This window comes from Gracilinanus agilis, chromosome 3 (genome assembly GCF_016433145.1).
Source record: "Gracilinanus agilis isolate LMUSP501 chromosome 3, AgileGrace, whole genome shotgun sequence".
Lineage (NCBI taxonomy): Eukaryota > Metazoa > Chordata > Mammalia > Didelphimorphia > Didelphidae > Gracilinanus > Gracilinanus agilis.
In genome coordinates, this window is record NC_058132.1 from 430,090,204 (window position 1) to 430,102,323 (window position 12,120).

At 36.7% G+C, this 12,120-nt stretch overlaps 1 protein-coding gene across 1 annotated transcript; it reads left to right on the top strand.

The window, feature by feature from the left end:
- Window positions 1-9,851: 9,851 nt before the first annotated feature.
- On the top strand, window positions 9,852-11,252 carry LOC123239638 (SWI/SNF-related matrix-associated actin-dependent regulator of chromatin subfamily E member 1-like). Its single transcript, XM_044666920.1, is given in 2 exon segments — window positions 9,852-10,867; window positions 10,961-11,252. Coding segments are annotated over 2 exon segments (1,236 nt in total). The 5' UTR covers window positions 9,852-9,907; the 3' UTR covers window positions 11,237-11,252.
- Window positions 11,253-12,120: the final 868 nt, after the last annotated feature.

Here is a 12,120-nt window from a genome sequence, read left to right on the forward strand (position 1 = left end):
GGTATTTTATAGATATATATTTAAAACGTGGCCTCCAGGAATCAACAGTTCAGATTGATTCCGTAATTAAATCAGACCCAAGTCAGCATAGGGTTAAGGCAAGTTTATTTACAACTAGGAAGGTGAAGGTATAGGATTAAAGAGAAAGGGAGAGGCTAGTCCAGGCCTGGTTAGGCCTGGACCAGAGAGAAGGTTAAAAGGCTAAATATATCAGGCTACAAGCCACAAGGCCTAACAACCAGATAGGCTAATGCCTACTTAAGGCAGAGTTTAGAAGCGGCCTAGGTAGGCCAAGGAAGTCAGCCTAACTTACTCACGTGACAATACAGAGTAGAAGCTGTCTGAGGTCTCAGGAGAGGTCCTTCAGCACCAAGTTCAGAGTGGGAACTGCCTCCACAGGAAGTAACCAACATACTTAAAGAGATAGTGTCTTTCGTCACTTCCCGTGGGTCCACCTCCAATTCAAGTGGACAAATGGCAGTCACACGTGGGTAACTCGTCTCCTCTCCCCACTAAGGAAGGTGAGGGTGACGTAATTTCTATGCCTAGGTTGAGTAGGGTTTTGACTAAGAATGGGCTAGAGCTAATTTTTAACTAGAGGCAGCTAGACAGTAAAATAGATAAAACATTGGACCTTAGGTCAGATCTGAAGTTCATTTGGGCCTTTGACATTTCTTAGCTATATGATACTGTGCAATTTATATCTTCTGCCTGTCTCAATTTCCTTATCTACAAAATGAAGCTAATAATGATATAAAACCCAGAATATTGTTGAAATAATAAAAGATATTTGTCAAATGCCTCACAAATCTTAATGTACTATATGAATACTCATTGTTATGTTTATTATTTTGCAGATGAGGAAACTAAGGTTCAGAGGTATAAAAAGTTAAAATGAATATATAATGATAAATTTTAAAATATTATGTTTTTGTAAGATTTATTAGCAGTTATGCATGGTATTAATAGAAAATGAATCCTCTTCATCAGGTTGGGTAAAGAAGAGTGAAGTAGGAGTGATATCAAGTGAGATGAGATCCTAAAGGGAAGGGATACTATGAAAAGGAAAAAGTGGGTTTGAAACAACTGTGCATAAAGTGGCATAAAGAATTTTTAAAGATGTGTAAAACATTCTTTTTCCTTTATTGGCCTGCAACAGAAATCAATCAAATATAAATCAAAAGACTGTTATAGAGCAATGATGGTTCAGTTAAGGTTAGCATGAATTTGTCTCCATAATTCCTTCATCAGTTAATTGCAACTCAGAAGTTTCCTCAGAGAAGGCATTTATTAGGGGAGATCCAGGGTCAGGGATAAAAAAAAAAATCAGAAAGAATGGAAGAGAAGTTCTTTCAAGATAGCAACTGTCTTGGATATGTTTTTGCATTCCAAGTGCATAGCATAAAGCAGATACTTAATAAAAATTTGTTGGATTGTAGTATTGAATTGTATATTTAATCAATGTAAAAACATTTATTAAGTGCTTTTTATGTTCCAGACACTGCTCTAAGTTCAGGAAATATAAATAACAAAGAGAGACATCAACTCAACAAAGGTGAAGTGAGAATTCCTTATAAGTCTACAAAGTGATTCAGCTTTTTACTCAGTAAAAACAACAAAAACAAAATAAATCTATATCACTGTTATTCATATGTGTAGATGCTTGGCAAATATACATATAGTTTGAAATTTGCAGACTGCTCAAAAAGCTCATGAAGGAATGAAGACTTTGAGTGAATCAAACTGGGGCATCAAATGAAATATATAATACACTTTCAGAAAACATTGCCTTTGTACCATATATATAATAAAACCCATCTCTACATAACTCTGAAATACAACAGCATAGACTTATTTCAGGATAAAGATGGTGGGGGAGAAAACTCAAAAGTTAAATGATCAAGAATTAAGTCTATTTTCGAAATTTACAAATACTGCATGCAACTACTTTGTCATATAATCTCATATTTAATATTTTAGAGGGGAAATGCAACTAGCTACTCGATTCTTAAAAAATCTCCATCTGCATCAGTTTCAATGTCATTGAGAAACAATGAATATAACTTGATAGGGAAAAATGATCTGGACAGGGTGAATTGGATATTCTGAAATTCTAAGTGATGATGAGAGGATTGGTACTCTACAGAAAGGGATATTTTTGTCTCTGGATTTTTCAAATTCTTCAGAAAGTCTATCTGGCTTACATATCAGTCTTTTGAAGTTAGACTTTGAATGATTCCTAATTTTAGGAATCTCATATTAGACACTGACTGGCTGGAAGTTTTCAGAGAATCTAAAGTCATGTATTCATAATAAAATGAATTGACTCTTTTTGAGTTTTTGTATAAAATGAACAAATGGACTTGATTGTCTCCTATGTGATTATTCCTGCTAAAACCTACAACCAAACAGTTGTCATCATTACTTTGTTATAATCAATTTAATGAAATCATCATAGTCAAGTTCACTGATCATTAAAATGAATACAAAAATCTGTCACTTGCTATTCTGCTCATTGATCAGTTAGTTTGATCATTATAATGGCTCCCTCCAGATCAAATAATCTCTAACTTAATGGAACAGAATTCAATGCAGCAAATATATATTAAAAACATAGTATTGGTAAGATATTGATGATATGAAAATAAGATTGAAACACTTCAAAATCTCAAGAGGCTTATAATCTACTGAGGTGGGGCAAAGACATAGTATAGATTCAGGGCTGAAAAAGACCCTAGAGACACGTACATCATTTTACAGTTAAGGAAAGTGAGGCAGAAAGGTTAATTAATTTGATTATATACTCAGCTAAATAAATACAAAATCGTGGCAAAGTACTACAAAGTAATTTCAAGAGTGAAAATTGGGAAAACAACCATGAGGATCAGGAAAGGCCTTGTATACAAGATGACACCTGAGATGTGGCAAGAACCAAAGTACAATTCTAACTAATAAATTGTTCAGAACAATTTATTAATTCTTCAGGTAAATATGGAGTCCAAAATACTACTCACAGTAAGATTTCTGTGAAAAGGTTTGCAATCTCTATTGAACCAAAGAATTTTAGAGCTGGAAGATACAGACCACCTAATCCTCTCATCCAGGAACTTACTGCTCAAGGCAATCCTTTTCTTCTTCCCTAACTGCCCGAGTCTTGTTCAGTATTATTAGGAGTTATAATGATAAAATTGTTCAGTTAAAAGCATATACATATTAAAATGTATCCAGTGATGAATATTTATGTGTCTTGACAACTTTTTGCCCAGACAAGGAATGTTATTTTATTTATACGTGAAATATAGTCCATTAATATATGTATATTTTTATCAACCTCTATTGTTGGCCTCCTAAAATTAAATTGAAATATATTGCTCTATTTGCTTAATTCTTTAAAAACATTCACTTATGATTTTTTTTTAATTTTTACCCTTCTATAAAGAGAAGTTCATGCTATGAATTAATTCCAATTAAATTTCAGGGATATTTTAGAAAATGTATTTGTTAAAGTTACAGATACATTATAATATTTCATAGCAACATTAATCATAAATATAATAATAATAATTATTATTCCTTCATAGATTAATTGTTTGGTCTCCTTTTCATGAAAAATATATTACATACTTCCTACAAATTTTGGCATTTAAAAATTTAATAACAATGCTTTCCATGAAATTTTTAAAGTTCAATTGACTATCTAGTGAGAAAAGAACTTAACTAGAAGGAAAAACCAGAATTGTTTTCTGGTCCTGGTTCTTGCCACATCTCCTTGCTATGGCAAAGGAAGTCTTTTTTTTTTTAAAATCTCACTGTACTTATTTATATAATGAAAGTATTGGGTGAAAGATCTTTTAGTTCCCTTCTTGATCAAACCCTCTATAATTTTTCAGCTTGAAAGGTTTTAATTGAATTCATACACTTAAGGAAAAATAGATGTTAAAATATCTCTAAAAGGAAATTTATCTAAAGAAATGAGCAAATTTTCCTCTGGTTTCAGATAAAGCATTTTACATTTAACAGGGGACTATTTTGAACTCTGAAAACGGTTGAGGGTTATTTAGCAATTAATTTATTATTAGTGTTGGACCTAGCAGGAAGGGCTGGAGAATTCCAAGATGGAATGAAGGAGCAGGAAGTAGGGCTTGTGCTCTGAGAGAGACTCCATTAGGGGTTGGGACATAACTGTTGCTAACCCTGGAAGATCTCAGAGTTAGGAAAAACTGCATCCAGATTCCCTGGGATCCTGAGTGGTAGAGCTTTCAGCAGAGGACAACAGACCTGCAGAGCAGCACCAAGTGGGGAAGTGGTTTTTGATCTTGTGGACAGAATTGCAAACTCAGTCTTCCTACCTGGGTACCTTGGATCACCTGGTGGAGTTGGCTCTTGGCATCCTGTGACCTTGGATTACCGTGAGACCCCAAAGCCACCCTCAGGCCCCTTAGCTGAGCTGCCCAAACCTGGCTCGAACCAGGTTTGAAGGAGCTTTCCCTGTGACTTCAGTACTGCTTCCTTTGGGCCCTGCCTGGCTTAGGTCAATAGGATAGTGTAGTTAAGTCCTTTTCTGCCCCCTGTGGTTTGCCCTTAGGTTTCAAGTATAGAATCCCTTATTCCCATCCTTCATTATTATTTCCCCAATTAAACTGTTATATACTTTACCTTTTGCCGGCTGGTGACTGTTGGGCCAACTGCCATTCCTGTGTCAGTTAAAAGCTTGGCAGTAAACCCTGGTCTCCCTATCCAGATTGGTCCTGTCTTTCCTTCAACCCAGTGTGAACCCACAAACCATTTAGGTTACATTTTAATATCCCTGGTGCCTCACCATTACCATTTTGAATTCTGAAAACAATGCTCAGTGTTAACTTATTTTCCTATAATTAAAATTTAAGTGCTCTATTGACCTGAATGGTACATATCTCTATCTAAATACAATGGTACATATCTCTATCTAAATACAAATACAAATATTTTCATCCGAATGCACAGGAGAGTTACAGGCATAACTCTCATTAACACTAATGGGAATTATGTGAGTAGATTCTCTTTTTTTGTATCCTGGGAAGAATATAAATACTTCAAGACTATTTTTGGAAGATATTACTTCTTAATGACAGAGTTCTTGTGAATAACTATGAAGAACTATGTTTCTAAGAAGATAAGTCTTATTTAAAAGGTAGATACTATAAAAGTGGTAATGATATATTCTAAAAATTTTAAGTAGGCTCTCAAATGTATAGCTTGCTGCTTCTACTGCACGTGGCCTCCTCAATGGTTCCTAGGGAAGCAAATAGTCTGGGTTTGGGACTCCCCACTTGGAACCTTGTCCTCTTATGCTCTGATGCAAGTTGAAGATGTCCCTCATATATCCTCTCTCTCCTGTCTTTCTTCCCCAAATTAAAGTAATCACTTTGTTCAATAATTGTTAACCCAGATTCTAAGATGGATAGTTATAGTTTTGGAAAGGCATTATGTTTGTAGTTATTTTCCCATAATCACATGTTCATTGCATGTAATTTCATAATTTTTGAGTCTCCTTAAACAGGTCAAATTTATCATGGATTAAAGCTAGGAACATATTAACTGCTAGGCTAACTATGCAAAAATTAACAAAAAAGGATTTTTGCAAATTTCCTTATGGTTTATTTGCCATTGTTTCCACAGTGTGTGATTAAGCTGGTATGATAATTCCCTTCCCTACAAGTTACTAATCTATCTAAAATTTGAATTTTACAGAGCTGTTTGGGGCTCTAGAGAATTAAGTAATTTGACCAGTGTCACACATATAGCTGTCATAGATGGTATTTATTTAAAATCAGGTGTTTCTAACTCTAATGTTCACATTGTATGAGTTTGTGTAAACCACTTAACCTATCTAGGCCTCAGGTTTCTTATCTCTAAAATGAATAGAGTGGACCAAATGGTATCTAAAGTTTCTTAGAACTCTAAGAATCCATGGATATATAAGCCTATGAGAGTCTCTCCATTGAGAAAATGTGTGGAAATCATAATACTTAGTTGGAAAACAAAGTTTGGCAATTGATAGAAAAGACTAGGAAAAAATTAGGATTAACTTTTTATAAATCTTGCTTATTATAAATCTCTCAGTCCTTTCTATACCAAAACCTCTCCTCATATTGATATAAAAATCAATATCATAGTACTATATAAATACATTATATTTTATAAATCTCATATGTAAAAACTTCTCTAACTTAGGAGTTATGAAAGTTTTTCTACAATATTAAAATTTTATATACAGCAAAAAAAACATATCTTAACACATTTAAAATGCATGTGTGTATAATGTATCTTTCTGGGAGAAAATAAAAAATGTAATAAGAACAGAAAATAATGACTTAAAAGTTCAGTAGCCCAGATTATAATATACTCCAAACTCTAATGTATGTATGTGAGAATTGATTGCCAGAAATCTATAGAAGTAGCCTTTCAAAAGTTTTTATATGAGACCAGGTGGAAGTCTCCTTTGAGGCTGTTTACCTTTGAAACAGTAAAGAAAGTTGGTGGGGGTGAAGAGAGAGAGAGAGAGAGACAGACAGACAGACAGACAGACATAATCAGGTTCAGTGTTTCACAGGTGTACATGCATTTATACAGGTCTTTTTCGGTGATGTAATATTAATAAAGTCTCATTTCACCACTTTTTTTCCCTGTCAATCTAAGAGAAAGGTAAAAAAGTAAAAATAACAAAAAGAAGGAGGGTCAGCTAGAGAGACTTCCTAATGAGTATCACCAATATTCTACTTGAACCCAAACTTAAATTCTGCTCTGGAAGGGCATGCCATATATCCTTGTCTCTCTACCTTTTACAAACAAGTGATCTTTATAAAAAAATCAGCAAATACCAGAAAATAAATTTTGATAACAGGTAACTTTCTTTATGGAATATAGAAATGTATTGTGCTAAATGATATCTATCAACATATAAATCATGTTCTCAATTCACATGCAAAGCCCAGTCCTTATAAAAAGTGATGCAAATCCTCACATAAAAGAGGTGAGGAATCTTCTGGGAGAGTTGTTTTGACATGTAATGGAAATATCTTGGAGAGATTTTCTTGCAGCTGCATAGCCAGAATGGATTAAAGTATTTACTCTTTTAATTTTCTTTGATTTAGGACTTCTGCATCTTCCTGGGCCTGTTCTTTGCAGGTAGAGGAGTGGTGTTCTCCACTCAATGATGATCATTCCCATACCTGGTCATATACTTCAAATCCCAGAGGCTCTGACTTCTGAAGATCATTTTCTAAAGCTTATTCTACAAACTGCCACCCACCCTCATTCTCACGCCTCTCAACCCTCCCTCTCCACCTAGCCCTTCTTCTGTGACCTCTGGAATCCCTTTTCCATAGGCAACAGACTTTTTTCTGTCTTAAATCTTTTCTTCTCCTGCTCCTTCCATCTACTAGCTCATATTGAAACCTTGCTTTTTCCCTGTCCACCCTTTGCAGTTCCAGTTGCACCTTTGCTCCCCCTTTTTTTACATGTTCCCTCCTTCCTCCATCAATCAGTATCTTCACTTATTTAGAACTTCATATTATTCCTATTTACCACTCTATCAAAATCCTGGCAACTGTTATATATAGAACCCCCTTCATTCCCCTTCCTCTCTCAATGAGTTCAATATCTGGCTTAAAATTTTGCTCTCCTGCTCAACTCCTGCCATTATACTAGATTTTCATGAGAAATTTCTAGGTGATATGAAGGAAAAAGGGGTTTAATTATGTTAAGCTAATAATATAGATTAGATAGTGAAAAGTTAGAAGCTGAATGAAATAGCAAATTATTTTAGCAAATTACTTATACAGTAAGGTATTGGAAGCCATTGAGAGAAACAGAGTCTCTAATAGATATTTTTATCAGGACACCATCAAAAGATCAACACAGGCATGCAAGGCCATGTGTTTTGACCTTTCTGCCTTGCAAGTCAGGATGCAGACAGGATGGGTTATCTAAAATAAAAATCTGAATACTTCTCTTTGATTCCTTTTATTATCCACACCTTTTCTTATTAGAAAGCATTATAATCTAATTTTCTAGGAAAGTTTTAAGTTCTTAGTAAACCAGGAGTTAAGGAGTTAACAGTTTTTTTTCCAAGACAAAAAGGTAGAAATTAAGCAAGAAACTGCCAGGGCTGGCTCCCAGACAGTCAATGTCAGAATCAGGCAAGCTAGACAGTTACACATTCTTCCAGGTGCTTTCTAACCAATAATGTCAAAGACTTATCCATTAAGTTATCTCTTGAAGTATAAAAACTTTTCACTAAAATAGCTCGTAGATAAAAAAGAGACTCATTCCTAACCTTGAATCTTGTTTCATGCCCGGCTTAATCGTTTTGATGTAACCCTTTTTACCTTGAACAATTGTACAACTATAATTCTATTGTGCTTTGTAAAACCATATACCAATCGTGATGTAATGCTGTAACTTTGCGCACCTGCAAAACTCTTTTGTGCTTTGTGTGAAATGGGCTTTGAATTCTGTATATAATAAACTTGAAGCTCCATGTCAAACTGGAGCAGCTATGAGCTAACCACTAGCTGCTGTTCTCACTCTTTTTCATTCTTATTCATCCAATGCCATCTTAGGCCATTCAAAAACCCCGTTGATATATAGAGCTGGACCACTATAGTAAGGCAGGACTTCAAGTCCCCAAATAATAAATGGAAGTAGTATGCTGATGGAAGATAATCAGTAGAAACTACTAGTTGCTTTTAGAAGAACATTAGACCTTCTTAGATCCTGGGATTATATGCAGTTACCCTGCCATCTGGTACAAGAGGTGAGGGGTTTAAGGTTGGAAGAAATCCTAAAGATCTTATAATGCACTTTTTCATTTTCCAAATGAGGAAATCGAGGCTCAGAGATATTAAGTGACTGATCAAAGGTTATATTCCCATAAGTGTCAGAGGTGGAATTTGGACCTAGGTTTTTCTAGCATTAAATTTAGCATCGTAGCACTACACCAGGCTCCATAATCTGACTAAAACTTACTTTTTAATATGACCTATGTTACTCCTTTTTTACTTACTGGTTTCAGTCCAAGTAGATTACTATTAGTGTCATGGTCCCTTCCTGCCCTTTTCTTTATTTGTACTGAACATTTTCCTTGTGCCTGGACTGTATTCCTTGCATATCTCTGTTTCCTCAAAATCTTTCTTTTCTTTCAACTAAGGTCCATTTCAGGTGCTATCTCTTTCATGAAAAATTTTGGCTCTCTCTAGTTTAAATATTTTCTCTCTTCTAATCTTCCTGAGGTATTTTATCTGCATCTCTCTCTTGCCCTTTCTTAAATCATATCTGATTATTTATATGTCTCATTTCCCAGACTTAGTATCACAAAATCCTTTTTGCATCTCTAACATTTAGCAAAAAGTCTTGCATATACCAAGTATTTATTGCATTTTCATGAAATTAATTTGAATTGAGTAGGAACTGAAGGACAGGATTGCACAGGGGAGGGGAGGATTAAGGTGAGGACAGGAGCATTGGGGAGGCCAGGGGAAAGGAAAGACAGAGAAGGGAAGGGAGAAATAAAGGGAGGAAAGAACTGAAAAAGAGAGGGTAGGAGGGGAAAGAAGAAGGGAGGAGATGAAAAACTTAGGACAAAAGATTTTTTAGAGTATCAGGAAGAGTCATCTTTCTGAATTAAAATCTGACCTCAGACACTATCTGTGTGACCCCCATCAAACCCTGTTTGCCTCAGTTTCTTCATCTTTAAAATCAGTTGGAGAAATAAATGACAAAACACTTCAATAATCTTTGTCAAAAAAATTCCCGGGGGCGGGGCCTGCGCGGGACAAAGGAAGAGGAGCAGGAGCGGCAGCAGCCTCTCTCCAGATCCTGGTGTCCCAAGTTCATTGTTAAGGGACTGAGAACTTAATCTTCCAAAATGTCAAAAAGACCATCTTATGCCCCACCTCCCACCCCAGCTCCTGCAACACAAATGCCCAGCACACTAGGGTTTGTGGGATACAATCCATACAGTCATCTGGCCTACAACTACAGGCTGGGAGGGAACCCGGGCACCAACAGCCAGGTCACGGCTTCCTCTGGCATTACAATTCCCAAACCCCCAAAGCCACCAGATAAGCCTCTGATGCCCTATATGAGATACAGCAGAAAGGTTTGGGACCAAGTAAAGGCTTCCAATCCTGACTTAAAGTTATGGGAGATTGGCAAAATCATTGGTGGGATGTGGCGAGACCTTACTGATGAAGAGAAACAAGAATATTTGAATGAATACGAAGCAGAAAAGATAGAGTATAATGAATCTATGAAGGCCTATCATAATTCACCTGCATACCTTGCTTACATCAATGCAAAAAGTCGAGCTGAAGCTGCATTAGAAGAGGAAAGTCGACAGAGACAGTCCCGAATGGAGAAAGGAGAACCTTATATGAGCATCCAACCAGCAGAAGATCCAGATGACTATGATGATGGTTTTTCAATGAAGCACACAGCCACTGCCCGTTTCCAGAGAAACCACCGGTTAATCAGTGAGATATTAAGTGAAAGTGTGGTACCAGATGTTCGTTCAGTGGTTACCACGGCCAGAATGCAGGTTCTTAAACGACAAGTTCAGTTCTTAATGGTCCACCAGAGAAAATTAGAAGCTGAACTCTTACAAATAGAAGAACGTCACCAGGAAAAAAAGAGAAAGTTTTTAGAAAGTACAGATTCCTTTAACAACGAACTCAAAAGGTTATGCAGCTTAAAAGTGGAAGTAGACATGGAAAAAATAGCAGCTGAAATTGCCCAGGCAGAGGAACAAGCCTGCAAACGGCAGGAGGAATGAGAGAAAGAAGCGATGGAGCAGGCAGAGCGAAGTCAAAGTGGTACTAGTGTTGCTGCTGCTGCTGCCACCGCCGCCGCCGCTGCTGCCGCTGCTGCTGCTGCTGCCACCACCACCACCACCACCACTGCTACCACTGCCACTGCCAAGGACAACCAGACAGCTAGCAAAGGTGATGAGAAGAAGGAAGAGGAAACCACTCCGATGGAGACAGAAGAGACACACCCAGAAGAAACTACAGAAAGTCAACAGAATGGTGAAGAAGGAACATCTACCCCTGAAGATAAGGAGAGTGGCCAAGAGGGAGTAGATAGCATGGCAGAAGAAGGTACTAGTGACAGCAACACTGGTTCAGAGAGCAACAGTGCCACAGTGGAGGAGCCTTCGACAGATCCTGCACCAGAGGACAGTGAGAAGAAAGAATAAATGTTAACTAATTCCATGTGTTTTTGAATTTTTGGTGTTTTTTTTTTTTATGAAAAACTGTTTTTGAGTTTTAATGGTGTTTTGTGGTTTGTGTATATGTTCTCTTTGTCCATCACCAAAGACTACTTACTGGACCACTTACCTATGAAATCCCTCGTGGTAAAATGGCCTTTCTTCTGCAATTATGTAGAGATCACTGTTTTCTTCGGACTTTGTTTTTAGCCTTGACTACTTAAAGCCTCAAAATTTAGGTGGATAGGAGGAATTTCTTATCTTTTTTTATAGAATTAACTTTTTTGATGCTGTAGACTCGATTCCTAAAGATGCCTTTCCATGTTTTACTTGGGTCCTGACCAAGGCCACAGCTTTAAACCTTCCTGGTTCCCAGTCGGATTTACACACAGCTAGATGTGTTACAACGCATTGGTGTTTTGGCTCCTGAGAAAGCGAAGTATCCTCAGAGATGTGTACCTCAGATGTTGAGTGGCCTCATAGCCCACACCTGGGCTGTATTTATCTACTGACTACCCTCTTAGGCCACAGAAGTGCTCTTTAGTGAAATGGGTCACTCCACAAGGATGTGAAAATGTAAAACATGTCGTGTCATGTAGTTGACTGTAATTCATCCAAGCTTGATATCATGGGAAGAATAGATCTCTTTTCAGTTAGTTCATCCGGTTTAAGAAATGACTTTTTTTTAAATTAAATTTTCCAAAGATGGAGAAGATCCCAAACCTAGCCAATTTAAATAAAGTTCATTGTATAGAATAAAGAGACCTAGTGGTGCAGTGGGTAGAGTGTTGTTGGACTTGGAGCCAGGACAATCTGGATTTCATTACAGTCAGACTACAATTAGCTGTTTGACTCTGGGCAAGTGTCTTCAC